This window comes from Tachypleus tridentatus, chromosome 7, assembly GCF_004210375.1.
Source record: "Tachypleus tridentatus isolate NWPU-2018 chromosome 7, ASM421037v1, whole genome shotgun sequence".
NCBI classification, from domain to species: Eukaryota; Metazoa; Arthropoda; class Merostomata; order Xiphosura; family Limulidae; genus Tachypleus; species Tachypleus tridentatus.
Genome location: NC_134831.1, coordinates 195,723,078 through 195,744,507, shown reverse-complemented (window position 1 = coordinate 195,744,507; position 21,430 = coordinate 195,723,078). Strand labels below are relative to the sequence as shown.

Here is a 21,430-nt window from a genome sequence, read left to right as displayed (position 1 = left end):
GAAAGTTATATTAAGTTGTTTTGAAGTTAAGCACAAAGCTACACGATGGACTATCTGTGCTCTGCACGTTACGTGTATCGAAACCCGGATTCTAGCGTTATAGAGCTCCAGACATACCGCTGTGTCACTAGGGGACAGTCGTATTAAGAGATATTGTCAAGTACTTCACGTATTCATCTGTTGTTTAGTTTGTCTGTGGCTGTAATAATCCTTTAGGAGTTGTTTTTTTTTCATTTTTAGTTTCTCGGTATTTTAGATCTAAGTACTGAACCCAACACCTATGATCCATGAAAGTGTAATTTTATTCTACAAACTTGAAAAACACTTATTCTAAGAATCAGTTGAATCTTTCGACAAGCGCAGTAACTAATAAAAAAAAACAACACGTAGTGACGTAAAGAGCGAAAAGTCTGTGTTGTAAGAATTAGAAACGGTATGCCGTTGGGTTACGTCTTTCACGTGACCAGGTTTTAACGTGCATTGTCACGACTGCTCAGTGAATATAAACTCACTATATCTCCAAAATTTCAGTAAAACCTACAGACTACAGAGCTTCTGTAAGAACTGTCTCTGACCTCCAGAACAGACTATAGAACTTTTGCACGAGCTGTTTGGAAATTCTGGAACAATGAAGGGTCTTGCTGCTGTCGTTTTTCTTGCCCTCACTGTCTCTATATTTGGACATCCTCATCAGAAGATCTACGATTTGTTATGTGGTAACTACAAGCTGTAACTTTGGCTTTGTCTGTTTTCCAGACTCATAAATTGTGTGAAAACTTGCTTGTAAAAAATACTCCATGTTTCAACTAACAGGCACAAGATATCCGAGTTAAATACTTTAATTTAAAGCTTTTCCCAGTTTCTGTATATGATTTAAGTGGTTTAAGCGTTAATATCTGTACAATAATTTACTTAAGCCTAACATTTGTACAATCATTCATCCAAACCTAACATCCATATAACTATATACCTAAATCTAACATCTGTACATTCATTTATCAAAGCCTTTGCCAGCATTTCTGTTGTTTATACAAAGAAAATAGCAAACTCTTTATGTTGTACACCTCTACACTTTGTATATTTAGAGTAAAACTAACGTCACGTGGTGGGATAGCGGTAAGTTTAGGTAGTTAAAAAGCTAAACTCCGAAGCTCGAATCCCCAAAGTAAAGACAGTAGAGAACTCAACGTGACTTTACCGTGAAAGAAACAAACAGTTAAATTAATTTGTGTATTATTAAATGTAGTTTTTGCTTATTCAGCTATAGTAAGAGTGATCAGGTTTTAACGTGCATTATCACGGCTTCTCAGTAAATGTAAACTCGTTATGTCTTAAAAAATTTCAGTAAAACCTACAGACTATAGAACTTCCAAATTTTTGGTAGCTAAAATGGAATGTTGGTATAACTTTTTAACTTACCAAATCAGCTATGGACCAATATGTCACGTTTATTGCTCATTTTATAAGAAAACTTTTGTTATTCTACAGAAATTTCAGTTTTGGCTTCAATATTTCAATGCAGATTAACATACATTTGTCGTTTTGTTGTATTTCATAGTGAGTAAAGAAGATCAAGCCATCACAGATATCAAACGTTGTATGGATCTGGAACCTGCAGATGTAAGTTTTTATTGAAATATGAATCAGGAATGAAAAGTAAAAATAAAATTCTTCATGATAAATGTAGAACCGGTTTTGTTAAGAACACTGTAAGGTTTACATAGCCCGGGATAAACAGTTCTGAACAGATTTTCAGTACTTTATATCAAAAAAGTTTGAAATTTCTCAATTTCCGCATAGTCTCTATCACGATAGATCATAATAATAGTTATTTATTATAGTTTATATAGCAAAATGTTCAACTGTAAGACTGAGACGTCCAAAACCTACCACTTTTACTTGATACTTTCTACAATCCATCTAGTGTGTAAGGGCGACATTTTTAAGCTCCAATATTAACAGTTTGATCGCACAGAAGTCCATCTGAAGATTTGATTTAAATGTCTTCGTATGGAATAGCTTGAATACCCCATTTGATTCTCCAGCTGTTTTAGGTATGCAACAGCTAAATGGGAAGGATGACTGGAACACTTAACTTGCTGAGCCATACCCTAGTGTCTTCATTTTTCAGACGAATATTCCACTGTTGCCCGAGTATAGTTGAGTGTTTAAATCGTTAATTTCACAAAATTGTAAACAGCTAACCACCTTATACTTTTCTTTCCACAAGTGAGTGGAAGATAGTTTTGGTTTCACAAAACTGTCTCAAAAACATTTCCTTTCTTCTCTCATGAAACATTAGATCTTTTGATATTCAGAAAGGCCCGAGATCAGTTTTCTTCCCCAAGTAATATTGTATGGTGTATTTATATGGAACTTCATAATATTAGCATTACACACTTTATTGTAGTGACTTATATCATAACTGGTTTAAAACTAAATGTTTTTTTAATGTTTTCAGTATAAAAAAAAGTTTGACAACTGTAGGGATACCCATAACGCTACAACTGACCAAACTCTGTGTGACAAGTGGGACGAGGTAAGACTGAACTATATATCTCTAAATACTTTGATCTTTATGAGATAAATTTGATGAAATATGTACGAACCTAATCACAACTGTATCAGTCAGTGCTCTCATTTTGTTATGCATTATCAATAGCTACAGAAGTATTAACTTGTCGTTATATTTTTTTATTACAGATCTACCACTGTGCCCATTTGGATTATGTAAGTACCACCTTTATTAAATTAACAGTCCGAACAAAAAAACCACGTATGTCGAGCTTGTTTCTTTTTACCAAATAATGAAAGGGGTTAGTTCGGATAATTTTAATTACGATGATTACTTTTACCTAAGCCTCAAGATTGTATGAAATAAGCCACCATTAGGTGTCACTTTTAAAGAAAAATGAGGCAACCTCTTCTTCAAATTAGTATCTATTTTGATTTATTCATTTATTTTAATGTGTGCTCTTAAAGACCAGTCCTATTTGAACTTTGAAAAATATTCATGCAATAATGTTATCGATATAAGATGTTATCAGGTTGAAAACTTACATTTGATTGAGAGGAGGATTAGTAGGCGGTATTAATTATACGCTTACATTTTTACGATACTAATGTTGCTAGTCGAGTCTGATATTTGTTACTTTCCAACGTTACCGCTAGGAAAACTAACAGATTGTTTGAACATTTTAGGATCACCACACAAGTGAATATGAAGACGTCCGTGTAAGTCTCCTAGAAATAGTTTGTTAACAATTATATACTTCTCTCATAACACAAGAAAAAATAAACTTTTGTAATTTGCTAACAGTAAAAGTACTTTAAATATAAACACTTAAGTTATTTTATTTTAGAAAATCTAGTTAAAGCAATAAAGTAACTTGAATATTTTACGACATATTTTGAGAGGATTATTTAAAATGTTTTTAAAATATATATAACAATGTATGTTTGAAAATTGACAATATACATATTCAAGTTGTCTATTCAGAAAGTTGGGGTTAGAAAATTTGATTAAGTTATTGTTGTTATTTTCTCTTATTGTAAGGGTTAAAGTTTTTACTATATGAATTATTCAAAGTATTAACAAGTTTAAAAGTTAGAATATTTAATAGCAAAGAGACCGCTTGTTTAAGATAGAAGTACTTACTACCGTTCGATGTGTAGTTACGTCCAATTAAGTAAAACATGGTTCTCTATAATTCTTCACTAAAGGGTGCTTTAAATGGAGCGTAATGAAGCAAAGAGACATGTTTAAGACGTGATGTATTATTTAAATTAAATAAATACTAAACAAACTATACCTGGTTCAGAAACTCTCACTTGCGATAAAGCTAACGATTAGATATTTACTCATATGAAAGTTAGAAAAATTATTTAACAAATTTAATACTTTTAAAAGTAGATATCTACCGAAAGAGGACGCCACATTGAATAGCCATAGTACGTGTTTGAAATGTTATATAGATATTTAGTTTTAAATGTTAAAAAGTAATACACTTCAGGTTATGAGTACAAGAAAACGTTAGATTTATTTGTAGTAACTGTAATTTATATTTAAATTTTCTGAGATAAAGAACAAGCAACTTAGAGAGAACAGTTACTTTTTTGTATAAGAAAGTTACTTTCCAGCAGCATGGTGTCACAGGTTTTCAAGTTAGTAATTTTTGCGTGAAGCCAAACACAAATTTTGTAATTAAATGTACTTTAATCTGCTTCATCACTTATAATAAAATGAAATTGAATAAATTCATATTGGGGAAATAAGTTCTGCAACTGTTAACGTTGATTTTACTTTTATTTTTTTCATTATACTTGCAAATTTACTGAAATAAAATATTTAAAATCTCACAGTAAGTAAATTACACATTAATTTTTAGTCTAATGTTTTAATCCTTTTAGAAATGCATTATTAAAGCACACGTGGAATGGCTGAAAAGGAAACAAAAGGAAGAGTGAACATCGTGAATCAATGATTTAAAAAGAAGTAAATTTTTGTTTTAAACTTTTATTGGGCTGAAATAAAATTGCTTTTAGTTGAATTTTATTCTTTGAAGGTATATATTTGAACGTGCCTTTGTGATTTTCCTTTGTATCCGTAATTTGTCAATTATTTTTCTTCAGATAAAAAGAGCACGCTGTTATTTTAAAAACGTGACGTGAGAAACCACTAATTGATAGAAAAGTTAAAGATGTAAAATATTTCGTGTACCATTACAATAATTTAGATAACTGTATAACTTAGATTAAATTTTTCTGATCCAAATAGTTTTGTGTTGTAATCAAAGAGGGCAGCACATTGCGTAGGTATAAATAATTCAAATTTGAAAATCATGACGAGATTTTAGTTTTAAAAATCGAGCAAATTAAAGTTCATATTTCTGTCACAACAATCCTAATCCAAAGAAGAATGTAAACATATAACAAAATAACTAGAACTATACGTTCCATTACGTGTTAAATTTTAATTCGTGGTAAGACTCCATAAACAATTTCCCAAATATACTTGCAAAGATTCTATTTTCATTGCTTACTATATTTATTTATCAATGATACATCTTTGATTCACCTTTTCAAAACTTTATCGACGAACATTTATATATCGATATACTTATAATAATTTAGTTCTTATTTCTATTTATTTAGTTTATCAAACAATCCCATAATTATAACTTTATGTCAAAATAAATAAACATTACTAGTAAAACAAAATACACACATTTTTAACTAAAAATTGAAATTTAAACAAATATGTTTACATTCGAAGTATTTTCAAATTTTTCATTAAAAAACAACATCTTTGCAGTTTTGGTGATAATCTTATGATAAAAGAATCCAAACACAAACTATTAATGATATTTTTGCGATTTCTTTTCACATCTAACTTTAATGATTCAACTTCAAATTAAAAAGTTATAAAAACCCATCGATTTATTTTTCTGAATACGATTTGTAAAAATATTTTATTACATTTAAGGATAGTCAATTTCTGAGTCCTGGCATGCTGTCGCCACGATGTCTTGACGCGGCTTTACAAGTTAACCTAACATCAAGATGTTAACGTATAACCGAAAGGACCTCCCAGTTTATTTTTAAACCCTTAAAAATAAATTACTAAATAAGATTAATTCTAGTTGAGCTCAACCGGAATTAACTCGAAATCTACACATCAGATTAAACCTATATATCGCGAGGAGGTTTCCGAGTGCTTCAGGCTGTCTAACAAGCCCCTTTAGGTTTTGATAGTACAGTACCTTCGCATGTTTGATTATTTGTTCCACAGAGCTTTTTCGCCATTTCAGCTGTACGAGCGTTATAAGTGAATGCCAATCCTGCTATTCAATAGTAAAGGAGTAGTCCGAAAGACAGTTGTTGGTGATGATTAGCTGCCAAAATAGTACGGCTAGCGCAGATCTGCACGAATTTCATAACAAAGCAATCTGATTGGACAATAAACACAAGTCGTAACTAGAGTGATTATTTTACGGCAATGCTTTAAAACCAAAAATTGTCATAGCACGTGCTGTTAACCAACTACAGGTAAAACATATTAATGTTAGACATATAATTTTCCTTATGTTTTACCTTGGGTCTTTGTGCACGTAAGTGCCCGTTACAGAATAAAAGTTTTGCATGTAATTCGCAGTCTTTATTATCTTGTTGAATAGCATACCTGTTTTCCGATTGGTGAACAGTCAGGGCTCGATAGTCCCCATTGACCAGAGTGCAGATAGCTTATTTAGAACACTACCAAAAACGTCTCCTACACGCGACTGTTTATACTAGTAACTAGGAATCACAGTATTCATACCTACTTGTATACAAGAAGCAATCCTCAATCGTCGCGGAACGCGATATTATTTTAGGTACGTCTGTAGCAAATTAATCTATGATTCACAAATAGTACGATTAAGGAGAAAACAAAAACTAATCCTCAGCAGGTGTAGCACTTGAAATTCTTTTAGGCAGGATTAGAATAAATTAACACATTTTAGTTTAGTTTTTATAGTAACCGCTACTAATACCAAGCGGGGGCGCATATACCCGATTCATATACCCGATTCATATACCCGATTCAAATACCCGATTCATCACCCGATTCAGTTTTACCACTCATCATGAGATCTTTACCAGCCAACCCTCAAGCTAAAATTCATTTAAGTGGTATTAGAGTTAATTAATATACGATATCTTGGTCCTGGCCAAATACGAGGGCTGTTCAAAAAATACGCGGACTGACGTCATAAAACAAAATGTACTTTATTTAGAAGTTACAGGTCTGGGGCCCCTTCAAAGTACTCTCCTCCCCAACGCACACACTTATCCCAACGGTGTTTCCACTTGTTGAAACAGTCCTGGTACGCTTCTTTTGCAATGTCCTCCAGCTCCTTCGTCGCATTTGCCTTAATCTCGGGAATCGTCTCAAATCTTCTTCCTTTCAAGGGTATTTTGAGTTTGGGGAACAAGAAAAAATCCCAAGGAGCAAGGTCAGGTGAGTAGGGGGGTGGGGAAGAACAGTGATCGAGTGTTTGGCCAAAAACTCACGAGTTCTGAGGTACAAATTTCGCAGCAACGCGGTGCATCTTCAATTTTTCGGTCAAAATCTCGTAACAAGATCCAACTGATATCCCACACTCTTTAGCAAGCTCCCTGACAGTCAGACGTCGATTTGCCCGCACCAGGGTGTTGATTTTGTCGACGTGTGGGTCGTCAGTTGACGTGAAAGGACGTCCAGGACGCTCATCATCTTCAATGGACTGTCGACCATCCTTAAAACGTTCATGCCACTTGAAACATGCCGTACGCTTCATAGCAACATCACTGTAAGCCGTGTTAAGCATAGCAAAAGTTGCAGTCGGAGATTTTCCAAGTTTAACACAAAATTTCACAGCAAGTCGTTGCTCCTTCAGGTCATTCATTCTGAAATCCGCCAAACGAAAAAATCGCACTTCACTTAAAACCGCGTAGCTAATACACAAATGAAGATATCTGCAATCAGGAAATGGTGTCGTAATCAGCTGATCTGTGCGAACCTAGCGACACCAAGCGGATTCCCCTGGAACCAACTGGAGCCGCGCAATTCAAACAGTCCGCGTATTTTTTGAACAGCCCTCGTACATCAATCGAAAATGTTTGACCTGCCGAGCCCAAAACTTTAAAAGCTAAAAGTTTGTACCTTAAAATCATAGCGTTCTATAAGCCGTTATGCTGCAGCTAAAATTAGTAACAAAAAAGTGAACATTTTGAAAAAAAAAGTATTTTTTTTTCTAAAAATTACTACACGGAAAGAATTTTCTTTAGTTATACACAAGTCATTACATTAAAATCGTTCAATGTACAGAGCACAAAAATTCATAAATTTTAATTACATAAATTGCCATATCTTTTATTATTAAAAGTTATACTGTTTATTGGAAAAAAATAATTTTTTTAATGATCCCGTTTCTCAGTAATACATTTAAAAACTGCATCAATAAAGATATAATCAAACTCTCACGAACAGTCCTAGTGAAAGATGTGTTATTGTGAGGAAAGTATTTTTATTTAATTATGTCCCGTGATGAACGAACGTTTGTTGCACCTACCATAGTTATTTTTCATAGTTATTTTTTAAATGTCTGAATATTCAATACTCCAAGTATAAAAATTGTTTATGGATTTTTGTTTGTGGTGCCATTTAGTAGGCGATGCTAGATTTCATTAGCCTCAACTATTATTTAAATCATTAAAATCTTGTTGTATTTCAGCACAACAGATAGCATTATTGTATTTATTATTTTGGTCACATAGATAGATAGATATATAGCCGGTCACGCCATTGCTCTATTAGAATAAGATTTTTACTCAGCAGCCAAAACCAAAATAACATATTGTATTTAATAATTTCAATATTTCCATTCGGGCAAAACCACCTTCGTACATCTCAGTAAATACAATTAATGGTACTTCAAATGAGGGACTTTACGAATTTAAAAACTCACTGTGAACCTACTTCTAAAATTAAATGTGTAATTTCTGAGTAGACATGTATATTTATGTATACAAGGCCTGCAATTAGAGGTTTCGCATGATGAACAGCACAAGAGAGAAAAGGCGAAATGATCAGTGCCTCGGGACCAATGATAAAGTGATATATGAGATATCTATAAGAAAACAATAACACTGCTGTAAGACTCACAGGCAGAAACTGGTCAGAATATCAAAGACAATGAGAAGAATGTTTGAGCAACAAAATGGGATTCTACACCCCGCTCAGGTGGTGTGAGATACTCAAAAATAAAATAAAAACACTATAATAACTGGCATAGTTAATTTATCAATGGTGAAAGGGAACACAGAGAAGGATCTCAGAGCCTGTTCAATGGCAGTGTTTTTTAAACCCTTCTAAGATTACTACATACTGATTGAATATAGATCAATAGTCATGCCAACTGTCTAGATTAAGCTCATAAAAAGGTAGCAGTAAAATTACTCTAGTAAGACCTAAAGGTGAAAAGCTATTTGTCTTGAAAGATAGAAGAAGCAAAAGCAAAGAAATCCACATATTGAAATGTTACACGTATCATTCCACATATTGAAATGTTACACGTATCATTCAGCATATTGAAATGTTACACGTATCATTCCACATATTGAAATGTTACACGTATCATTCAGCATATTGAAATGTTACACGTATCATTCCACATATTGAAATGTTACACGTATCATTCCACATATTGAAATGTTACACGTATCATTCAGCATATTGAAATGTTACACGTATCATTCCACATATTGAAATGTTACACGTATCATTCCACATATTGAAATGTTACACGTATCATTCAGCATATTGAAATGTTACACGTATCATTCCACATATTGAAATGTTACACGTATCATTCCACATATTGAAATGTTACACGTATCATTCCACATATTGAAATGTTACACGTATCATTCAGCATATTGAAATGTTACACGTATCATTCAGCATATTGAAATGTTACACGTATCATTCAGCATATTGAAATGTTACACGTATCATTCCGCATATTGAAATGTTACACGTATCATTCCGCATATTGAAATGTTACACGTATCATTCCGCATATTGAAATGTTACACGTATCATTCCGCATATTGAAATGTTACACGTATCATTCCGCATATTGAAATGTTACACGTATCATTCAGCATATTGAAATGTTACACGTATCATTCCACATATTGAAATGTTACACGTATCATTCCACATATTGAAATGTTACACGTATCATTCCACATATTGAAATGTTACACGTATCATTCAGCATATTGAAATGTTACACGTATCATTCAGCATTGCATGCAGACATTAGATCGTAATCCAGACACACTTCCTAAACCTCTTCACAAACGTGGAGACATATTTTGTTCAAAGAACACGGAAAGGCTTCCAGGGTCATCTAAGAATGAAATTTAGTACAGGTAACACTTGCATATCATTTATCGAAAAAGTGGACAACCTGGTCTTCGGTGACCTGGTAAGATCTTGGGAATGTCATCAATAAGAGATCACAGGTGGAGCAGAGATCATACTGGTCAATGGGAAAGACAAATGCTTCTTAAACTGAATTGAATTGGTTATTGTATCTAGCAAACCTCGAGGAGAACTTGTGCCAATGTATTTGCCAAACTCACAAAACTTACAATAGTTGTAGGAGTAATATTAAAAATAATCTGTTTTACATTGGGTATCTGATGTTAAAAGCAAAGACAGGTAAATGCGGTTTCTTGTATCCTGTTGTTTCTATGTGATTGGTAGTTTAAAATTTAGGACGTCGCAATTCTACCTGGTCAAAGACGAACAAATATGCTTTGACGGTACTCATAATTTGAGAAGGAAGAGCGTAGTCTTGGATTACACAATAAACTCTTCTACTGTACAAATAAACAAATAATAACCTTCGAATACGGAAAGTGATACGTTTACCAAGTTCGTTTAATACATTTATAAAAAATAAACTTGTGAAGGTATATTTTTTTAAATTGTGGTTCTTTTTACCATTTATTGTGTCACCCACATATTTCTTCTGTAAAAAAAACGATTTAAAGTGTCATTCATTTCTCTCGTGCAATCAACAAAATGATTTAAAAAGTGTGATCCATTTCCTTCATGTAATAAATTGGTTCACAAAGATACATTTTTCAAAAACGCCCGGGCTATATGATTTTTATAATTTTCCATTAAGAGTTTTTGAACCTAATCATTTTATTCTGACATCGTATATCGTTTAAAATTGTCGTCCTGATCACTTTTCAATCTACTGAAATAAAAGGTGGTTTAAAAGTTACATTCATGTACTTCTGTAATACAATGTAGTTTAAAAGTATTATCTATGTCCCTTATGTAATAAAAATGGTTTTAAAATATCATCCATGTCCCTCCTTTAATAAGATGATACAAAATTATATCGACCTCTCCTGTGAAATGGTTTAACTTATGAACACATAATAGTTACATATTATTGGTGCTAATTAAGAAACGGTGTGTGTGTGTTTTCTTATAGCAAAGCCACATCAGGCTATCTACTTTTCAACTGAGGGGAATCGAACCTTGCAAATTAGCGTTGCAAGTCCATAAACATCTTTATAAAATTGAGGGAAAAGAGTCAAATGAAATGACATTATAATTTCAAAAAACATTCTTTAAAAATCATGTTTCGGTTATTACAAATTGTATAAATTAACAGTCGTGAAGGAAGAGAGAATTACGTTGTATATTTAATTTCTGTTTGCTCGCTCAATGGCACAGCTGTTTGCTTGCAGATTTACAATGCTAAAATTCGGGTTTTGATATACACAGGTATCTCATCGTGCAGCTTTGTACTTTACTACGAACATACAAATAATTTCTGTTTATTTTGTAAAAAGAAAATTTGACGTTTTAATGTTAGTTCTAGAGACTTTATATCGGCAACTAAAACAGTGTTCTATCTCAGTTAAAACGGTGTTCTATCATATAGTTAAAACAGTGTTCTATCTCAGTTAAAACGGTGTTCTATCATATAGTTAAAACAGTGTTCTATCTCAGTTAAAACAGTGTTCTATCATATAGTTAAAACAGTGTTCTATCTCAGTTAAAACGGTGTTCTATTACAGTTAAAACGGTGTTCTATCATATAGTTAAAACAGTGTTCTATCTCAGTTAAAACAGTGTTCTATCATATAGTTAAAACAGTGTTCTATCTCAGTTAAAACGGTGTTCTATCTCAGTTAAAACGGTGTTCTATCATATAGTTAAAACAGTGTTCTATCTCAGTTAAAACAGTGTTCTATCATATAGTTAAAACAGTGTTCTATCTCAGTTAAAACGGTGTTCTATCTCAGTTAAAACGGTGTTCTATCATATAGTTAAAACAGTGTTCTATCTCAGTTAAAACGGTGTTCTATCATATAGTTAAAACAGTGTTCTATCTCAGTTAAAACGGTGTTCTATCATATAGTTAAAACAGTGTTGTATCTCAGTTAAAACAGTGTTCTATTATATAGTTAAAACAGTGTTCTATCTCAGTTAAAACGGTGTTCTATCATATAGTTAAAACAGTGTTCTATCTCAGTTAAAACGGTGTTCTATCATATAGTTAAAACAGTGTTGTATCTCAGTTAAAACAGTGTTCTATTATATAGTTAAAACAGTGTTCTATTTTATAGTTAAAACAGTGTTCTATTATATAGTTAAAACAGTGTTCTATTATATAGTTAAAACAGTGTTCTATCTCAGTTAAAACGGTGTTCTATCATATAGTTAAAACAGTGTTCTATCTCAGTTAAAACAGTGTTGTATCTCAGTTAAAACAGTGTTCTATCTCAGTTAAAACGGTGTTCTATCATATAGTTAAAACAGTGTTCTATCTCAGTTAAAACGGTGTTCTATCATATAGTTAAAACAGTGTTGTATCTCAGTTAAAACAGTGTTCTATTATATAGTTAAAACAGTGTTCTATCTCAGTTAAAACGGTGTTCTATCATATAGTTAAAACAGTGTTCTATCTCAGTTAAAACGGTGTTCTATCATATAGTTAAAACAGTGTTCTATCTCAGTTAAAACGGTGTTCTATCATATAGTTAAAACAGTGTTGTATCTCAGTTAAAACAGTGTTCTATTATATAGTTAAAACAGTGTTCTATTTTATAGTTAAAACAGTGTTCTATTATATAGTTAAAACAGTGTTCTATTTTATAGTTAAATGTGTCTTTTCTTTGTACAGTTTTAAACTTCATGCTGACGAGAAATCCAGTTGAAGTAAAAATTATTCATCTTCAGGTGACGTCAAAACGTTAGTTTATTTTAATTAAAGGTTGAATACCCATACCTGTCGTTTGTAGAGAAAGTTTCAAACCTTATTTACTGATTTAATGTTGTCGTTGTTGTTTCCAAGTATATATGATAAAAAAGAAATAATTTATTAATAAAATTAGAATTTATAAATTAAGTATTATTACTAATCTAATCATAATGAAACTCGATAAAGGAAACAACGTTTTGTCATTCTTAACACATTTATTGATTAACTGTTTAGGAATTTCGAGTCAAAATCAACGCCCCTAATAGCACAGCGGTATGTCTGCAGACTTTTACAGCTAGGAACCTGATTTCGATAGCCGTGGTGGGTAGAGCACAGATAGTCCTTTGTGTAGCTTTGTATTAAAAAAAAAAAAACCAAGACTCTTCAGTAACGTGTTTTTTCTTGTTTGTTTTTTAACAGGAAAAGGAATTTGAGGGGAAAGTTCATAGTCAAGCCACCAAACTTCCCTTGTACACCTGCTTACCATATTTTGGAAGACAAAGCTTCCTAATCACGAAACAGTTGAAAAAAATTGCATCCACCGAAGGGAATCAAACCGCTGATTTTAATGTAGTAAATCCAGGGACTTATCTCTGCACCATGACCCCCAGTGGCTCAGCGGTATGTCTGCGAAATTACAACGCTAAAAATCGGGTTTCGATACCCGTGGTGGGCAGAGCATAGATAGCCCATTGTGTAGCTTTGTGCTTAATTCAAAACAACAACAACATCTTTGCACCAGCGTGGGACAAGAGTGTAATGCCCCCTACATATGAACACATGAGTATATCCACAAACACAAGAAGGTTGCAAATCCTCCCAATTCTGCTATCTATCAGCAAAGTACAGAAATAAGATATCTAATTGCTCTGTCTAGCTTGGCCAGGCATGGCCAGGTGGATTATGGCATTTGACTCGTAATATGAAACCCCATCTGTCTATCGTAACTTGTTCACACAAAACTGAAATTATAAACAAGGGTGTAAGTATGTTTAAATGCGAGACCTTCATTTCTCTCGTGTAATTAATGAATTTTTTTTGTTTGATTATAGTTAAATACAAAGCTACACAAAGGGCTATCTGTGCTCTGCCAGCCACGAGTATCGAAACCTTGTTTCTAGCACTGTAAGCCCACAGAAAAACTTTTGTGCTACTGGGGAACATACTAATACATTGAGTAAGGTAAATGTAATCGTAAAATGTATTAAACAAATGGATCAATACACTGATCAATATACACATACTATTGAAACATATAAATTAAATGGATCGACAGTTTAAAATTTAACGACAGTTAAAGGTATTGAAATAAGTGTAGTTAAAGCAAAGAAGAAATTTAATTACTTTTTTAAATATAATGATCTAGAAATGACCTTTTACGAACATTAATGGGTTCGGTATGACCACCTGGTTAGGGCTATCAACTGGCAACCTGAAGGACGCGATTTCAATATTCAAAACAAGTAAATATTAATTAATAATTAGTTTTAAAGAACCATGAAACAAGTTTTCTTGGATAGGCTTGAGGCCTGACGTGACCAAATTATTAGAGTGCTCGCCTGCAGGTTGCGGTTTCGAATCCCATCACACCGAACATGCTTGCCCTTTCAGTCGTGGGAGCGTTATAATGTCATACTTAATCCAGCTATGCATTGCTAAAAGAGTAACCCAGTGATGGTGGTGAGTGCTGTTGACTAGCTGACTTTCAGAATAAACCAAACCAAAATGTGCTGATGGATTAACACGTTCACACTGAATTGTGTTAAAGTTAAAAAGAAATAATAATGGAGAAAAACAATTCAACAGACAAGTGCAGGAAACCACTAATAAAAGCAACATATCCCCATTTTTTTTTTAATTTCTCGCAAAGCTACACGAGAGCTATCTGAGCTAGCCGTCCCTTAGTTAACAGTGCAAGACTAGAGGAAAAGCCACCGACAACTCTTGGGACACTCTTTTACCAAAGAATAGTGGGACTGACCGTCACTTGTAACGCCCTCACCACTAAAAGGACTTTCTCCTTTATCATTCTATTCATGTAAGTTTTAAATATTTTTGTTAATAAGATTTTTGTCCATGAGACTTTTTCGATACGTTTTATTCAACTAATAGATTTACACATTTTAAAGTTACTAGAATAATGAATGTGAAGGGTCTGCAGACTTGTGTATTAAAGTGTTATCATTATAATTTGTCGTGATAAAATGAACAGTACTGTATGATATCAATATTACACATTGTTATCAGTGCCATGATTAGGTTTAGTAAACTGAGCTTTATTGTCTAGTACGGTGTCAGTGCCTCAACATTGTAGACTGTTAGCAATCCGAAGTTTTTTCACACTCTAATAAACGTAGAAATATTACAGTAACTAGTTTATTGAAGGTACAACCCTCTGGAATCCAGGTTCAGATACCCGTTATAAGCAGAGCACAGACAGTCTGATGTGCAGCTTTGTGCTTAACTATAAACAAAGAAATTAAACGTACATCAAATTTTAACTTACGTTACCGTCAAAAATTTCGACGTTTAATTTTTACTTTGTTTATTCCTATATTTTTAGTTTAAATCAAACCCAATACGTTTTGAGCCAGCAGAAAAAAATTCTGTAATAACTGTTTTATCTTCGGCAAGTTTAGTTACTGATGAGTTGTACAATTACGGATAAACAGCTGTAGAACGTGTGGAAATAAAATAAAACGTAACAAATGCAAGAAACGCGAACCAGTCCTTTTCAGACTGGTTTTGCCTCTTTGTTTAGACGTATGGAGATCGAACTAACAAGTCAACGTAAATTTGAGTTTTATTTATAACGTCATAAAGCAGTATTCGTACTTTTACAGGATCTCTAGGCGTGTTTGTTTGAACCTTCAGAAGAAAGATAAAGTTTGAGAAAATACCCAAGTTGTTTAAACTCTGTATGTATAAACCGGTCGTTAATAAATATTTTCTTTATTAAAGAAATGTCCCCTGTGCATCTTGTATTTTCAAACTCTTGTTAATTGAGGAAAGTTAACAACATGTTAGGGTTTTATAATTATTAAAATAAAATACACATACACACACGCTACACAGAATAACATCAGCTATTTTAATCGACAATGATTTCAGATGAATCTTGAGTAATAGTAACACTGTTTTATCTTTCACTTAAATCTGTTTATTGTAATGTTGCTCTTTTTTTCAGTACGCAACCTGCATCAAACACAGACGGACTTCAAGGCTTTCCTTTATACTTTCTGTAGAGTTTAAAAATGCATTCCTGATAGGAAAAGAGCATGTAAAAATTAAGTAAAAAAAACACAAATATTAAAACTATTCTACATTAACCATTTGCTGTTAATGAACTCAGTAAAACTCAATGTAACACAATTAAAATAAAACAGAAAAATATTTTTAAACTTATTATTCCCTCTTAATTGATCATGTAAAATTCGATTTTAATACATAATTAAAATGAAACAGAAGATAACAAAAATAATTCTGCAGAAATTGTTCAATATTGATGTTTCAATTAAATCTATTTTAACGACATAATCAAATAGAAACAAAATAAAATTGGGAAGTTTTCTACAGTGAACTTTCCGTGTTACATGTTTAGTTTAACATCGTTTTCATTTGGTAACCAAGGCTTTCAATGATACTTAACCGTAAATAAAAAGCAAAACCACACAAACTAGCATCGAAACCAAACTAGTATTGAAACTCGTTATAAACTCTAAATTTATCAATGAGCTTTTACGATGGAACAAAAAAATTCTTTTGAGAATCTCCGTACTATTTTGTTTCTAATTTTTAAAACAGTAACTTATATTACGAGAAATGTTTATTGGTTTGATATGAGTTTCGCGCAAAGATAATTGAAGGTTATCTACACTTGTCTTATATTGTCGTCCTTAATGCAGCAGTTATAGACTAGAGGAAAGTTAGATAGTTAATACCACTAACCGCCAACACTTTGGCCATTCTTTTTTTTCCAACAAATAGTGCCATCAACCGCTACGTTATAACGTTTCCAGAATTGAAAGGCCGAATACTTTTGGAGATAGGGTTACGAACAAATCACCTGCATATTGAGAATAGAACGCTCGAACTAGCTTGTCAAGCTTTGTTTTTTTGTTAAGCAAGAAAAAGGGTACAATGTCTTGTTTGTTCTGTGATTACCACTCGGAATTTTAATGTAATAATTCTTCGCACTTAGTGTCATAGAATTTCTTGCTATATGCACTAACCGTTTCTAATTCTGACCGTCAAGAGTACCAACCGTCAACCATTGGGCTTTTCTTATGAGAAGAAATAGTCACTATTGTACGAACACATTTGTAACCCCAAAGTGCAGAAAGTGATTTTGCTTTTAAACGCTAATCAGGAAGCCGCACATCCACGATCAGTCCAGATAACATAAATAGAAATATTTAGTTAAGTCAGAATATAACGAATCTATTTTTTTAAGTTAACAGTTTTATGTTTTGCACTTTTCATACAAAGGTTTTTATTTTAGAAAAAGAAATATAATAACTGACAATATAAAAGACCAACTTTAATTTAATTCACAATTATACCACATGGCATAGTTTGTTTTGAATTTCGCGCAAAGCTACACAAAGGCTATCTGTGCTGGCCGTTTCTAATTTAGCAGTTTGAGACTAGTGTGAAGGCATCAAGCCATCATCACCCACTGCCAACTCTTGGGCTGGTCTTTTACTAACACATAATGGGGTTGACTGTCATATTATTATGCCCCCACAACTGAAAGTGCAAGCATGTTTGGTGGAACGGGGGTTTGAACCCACGATCCTAATACTGGAAGTCGAGCACCTTAACCATTTGACCACACCACAATGATTAATCTAATATTACACCTAAAATTAAATAATTATTTTTTATATATACCATTGTTGAACAATTATTATTAAGTGCATGACAAGTGTTGAACGCAACCATTCCAAGGTCATACTTTGTCGTTCTTTGCACATATTAGGGGCCGCTTGAACAAATCAATGATGGGATTTCAACTGCTACGTAAACAAATAACATATTTTAAACCAATCAAAACTTACGGTTGCTTCCTTATAGTCATCTTCCTTGTGGTCCTGAAAATTAAATATATATATATCGTAAAAATAACGATAGGTTATAAAACAACAGATAAAAAAAGAGAGCGTGATACATAAAACACGATTATTGCGAAAAACAATATTGAAAAAGTTTGTTTTGGAATTTCTCACTCGAGGGCTATCTGTGCTAGTCGTCCCTAATTTAGCAGTGTAAGACTAGAGGGAAGGCAGCTAGTCATCACCACCCACCGCCAACTCTTTGGCTACTCTTTTACCAACGAATAGTGGGATTGACCGTCACATTATAACACCTCCACGGCTGGGAGGGCGAGCATGTTTAGCGCGAACCCGCGACCCTCGGATTACGAGTCGCGCGCCTTACGCGCTTGGCCATGCCGGGCCATATTGAAAAAGGAAAAACAAAACAGTCATTACATCACCGGAAAATACAATTTAACAAGAATATTCAATATATAGTTTTATTTTACTTGAAAAACAAAATCTAAAAGTTGTAAACTATTTTAAAGAAGGAAAATTACTCCTAACGATTCTTATACACCCTAAACAAATTATTAAATAATGAATAAATATCATTGTTTTACTAATACATATTTCTTTGTGGCATAATAATACACAAAAAGTTCTAAAAGAGTACATAATAGGTGTTGTAACATGTATACACCTCATAAATAGCTGAATATTTTTCGAAGATAATACTTACAAAGTCTTCATGGGTACAATTCATCATCTAAAATATAAGGAAAACAGGAATTTTATAGCATACACACAAATATTGTATAGTTTTCTTATGGTTATTTTTAGTAGTATATGTATTCATAATTACACTCTTTGCTCTATCCTAACCTAAATACTAAATTTATCTTACACTAAACGTGATTTTGTTCATTTGTTTTGAATTTCGCGCAAAGCTACACGAGGGCTATCTGCGCTAGACGTCCCTAATTTAGCAGTTTAAGAGTAGAGAGAAAGCAGGTAGTCACAACTATCCACCAGCAACTGTTGGGCTATTCTTCCACCAACGTATAGTGGTATTGACCGTCACATTATAACTCCCCATGGCTGAAAGGACGAGCATTACGCTCCGACGGGGATTCGAACCCGCAACCCTTCGATTAGGAATTGAGTACCTGAACTACCTGACTATGCCGAGGCGCGCCATTTCGTATAGCTTAAACTAACTTAATTTAACCTAGTTAAGCCTAACGCAGTCTATGTTAAGACTATTATAACTATGCTTAGTCTAACCAAAATCGAAGAAATATCGAACAAATGTAGCTTTAACTTAAACCAATTTAATCTAACCTTCTTAAGCCTAATATAGCATAGGTTAAACTATTATAAGTTTGCTTAGTTGAATCAAACCCAATTTATGATGTGCATTCTTTGCCTTTTAAGAAGCTAGCGAAGCATGATATAAATAATTATATTCATCATTTAGACATTAAGTTAGGCCTATTATATTTTGTAACACTACGTTCCTAATGGTAATAAGTCTACAAATTTCGAGAAGTATAAAACAAAATTAAATTCAATAATGTAGTGTTAAAAATATACTAAACCTAACATAATGTCTTATCTTATGACAAATTAATTAGACACAGGTTTTCTTTTATCTCCTTTTATTGTGAACGTCACGTGGTGAAAAATTTCATTTTTTTAACGTTCGAGATAACACTCAATAATTTAACATCTAATATTTTGTGGACGAGTTCTTTCTTTTATATTTGTAAACTAAATAAAAAATGTATTATATGAAAATGAACAAACAACGGCTCATTGTTAAAAAGAATGATTAAGTTGAAAACAAAAACTGGAAGAATAAATAAAACCTTGATTGGTCTTATTCTCGTTTGCTGCTCTTTCTAGATACTATCTATGCACACGTTTTCAAAACGGTTCTTACCAAGTATAAAAGCCTTGCTTGGATTTAAAGAATATAATTTTTGAATTAAATTGGATGCATTTTACAGTTTATTTATGAACTAAAATTAACAATTCTATTGTAAGAAACTGCAGATACAACTACTGAAAGAAATAATTTTAAAACAAAACAGAACTACAATAGTCGACAAATATTTTATAATAACGTAAATCAAGAAATGCTTACGGCGTCCCAACTTTTGCACAATTTTTCATCGCTTTTGGCCGAGAGTTTTTCTTGACAACTACTAAATAGGTCTTGGAACTGAAATACGAAGATATATTTACTGAAATTTTCCACAATGCATACGTTAACAATTTTACTTGAAAAATAGAAAAATATTCAAAGATCGACGAACAAACGAGATTTGAAGTTGGTTCATATATTTATTTCAAGATAATGGCAATTGGTGTAAACAGAAATTAAAATCCAGGTGACAGATTTAAAAAAATGTTTTAAGAATTTATTTAATATACCATTTCATAAACGAACAATTTAAACTTTAAAGATCATTATACTTGATTTTTTATAAATTGCTGATATGAAATCCAAGTGACCTGAAAAATTATGGAATCTGTCAACAGAGCTGGTCGATAGCGCATTATAGTAAATTGTTACATAACATCTGTGTAATATTATACAGTAAATGATCACTCTTTTCCTGTTTAACTTTAAGTGTTATACATTACAATCCCTGTGTTAATAAAGTTATCTAAAATTATCGTTTTACTGTTTAAAAATGGTTTCACTTGAAAATGGTAGTTGTTTGTTTTAATGTGCGAATGACGATTTATTGAAACAAAGATGATCCTGTATGAAATGTACATTTTATTTGTAAAACAAGTTCCTAATCCAAAGCAAAACTTTTTCCTATCATTTTTATACATTTCTGTAACAAAAACAAAAAAAAAACGACACGTGTATTTAATAGTTATTTAGATAAAGTAAAACACAAAACACGTTACAAAGAACAGTTTATTTTCATGATGCTTACCTCAGTAATTGATAGACTAGATAGTGTTTTTAATTTTAAATAGTATTTATGTTTTCTTTCCAAAAACCTGAGGAGGAGTAAGAATTTGATTTTTAGGACATTCTCTTGGTGTTATATGAGATGTACTGTAACTGTAGCATTATTTATTATATATTGTTAGTGTGACATAAACCGTACCACTATTTACTATGTGTTGTTACCGGTACATAAGACCAACCAGGTTGTTATACTGTATCAGTACTTACGACTTGTTGTCTCACTGTTGCTCAAGACGTATCTGTATCTGTTACATTTGGTGTTACTGTTAAACAACGTTACTTGATAAATAAAATAACTTAAACGGCCAACCAGGAGATTACGTTTGTCGAAGCCAACTCATACGCAGCTTAAAAGATATAAAAAACCTGTTTAAACTTAATAAATTACCTATTTACTATAATAAATCATAGTTTAGATCCACAAAAGATTGTGTTCAATCAATTACGTCGGCTTAAGTTATAGATCAAATAATGATAGATGTAGTTGGATACATAAGATACAAAAATAATAAATTGAAATATAAATATTTAGATTGTAGCTTTACATCTTTGACTATTTGGAATAACACGTAGCATAG

At 32.5% G+C, this 21,430-nt stretch overlaps 2 protein-coding genes across 3 annotated transcripts in view; one reads left to right on the top strand and one right to left on the bottom strand.

Annotated features, from left to right (window-relative positions):
* Nucleotides 1-409: 409 nt before the first annotated feature.
* Nucleotides 410-4,550, top strand: LOC143257637 (uncharacterized). The gene is made up of 6 exons (XM_076516675.1): nt 410-716; nt 1,559-1,620; nt 2,462-2,539; nt 2,704-2,730; nt 3,202-3,234; nt 4,411-4,550. Exons 1-6 carry the CDS (start codon nt 629-631, stop codon nt 4,465-4,467), a joined length of 345 nt encoding a protein of 114 aa, XP_076372790.1. The 5' UTR covers nt 410-628; the 3' UTR covers nt 4,468-4,550.
* Nucleotides 4,551-15,889: 11,339 nt separating this feature from the next.
* Nucleotides 15,890-21,430, bottom strand: part of LOC143257636 (uncharacterized) — a 6,849-nt gene continuing 1,308 nt past the window's right edge. The window contains exons 3-7 of one of the 2 annotated variants that reach the window (XM_076516673.1): nt 20,007-20,084; nt 18,600-18,626; nt 17,882-17,914; nt 17,054-17,182; nt 15,890-16,083 (exon numbers count right to left, since the gene is read on the bottom strand). In XM_076516673.1, coding sequence (XP_076372788.1) covers nt 17,072-17,182; nt 17,882-17,914; nt 18,600-18,626; nt 20,007-20,084 — 249 coding nt within the window. In that variant the 3' untranslated portion in view covers nt 15,890-16,083; nt 17,054-17,071. The remainder of the gene's footprint in view (nt 16,084-17,053; nt 17,183-17,881; nt 17,915-18,599; nt 18,627-20,006; nt 20,085-21,430) is intronic. The other variant, XM_076516674.1, reaches the window with a different exon arrangement.

What these genes read in the sequence shown, in the direction of transcription:
- LOC143257637 (XM_076516675.1), top strand. Translation starts at nt 629, where the DNA reads ATGAAGGGTCTTGCTGCTGTCGTTTTTCTTGCCCTCACTGTCTCTATA. An exon ending in TGTGTGACAAGTGGGACGAG is followed by an intron (nt 2,540 to 2,703) that starts GTAAGACTGAAC and finishes TTTTTATTACAG; the next exon opens with ATCTACCACTGTGCCCATTT. An exon ending in ACTGTGCCCATTTGGATTAT is followed by an intron (nt 2,731 to 3,201) that starts GTAAGTACCACC and finishes TGAACATTTTAG; the next exon opens with GATCACCACACAAGTGAATA.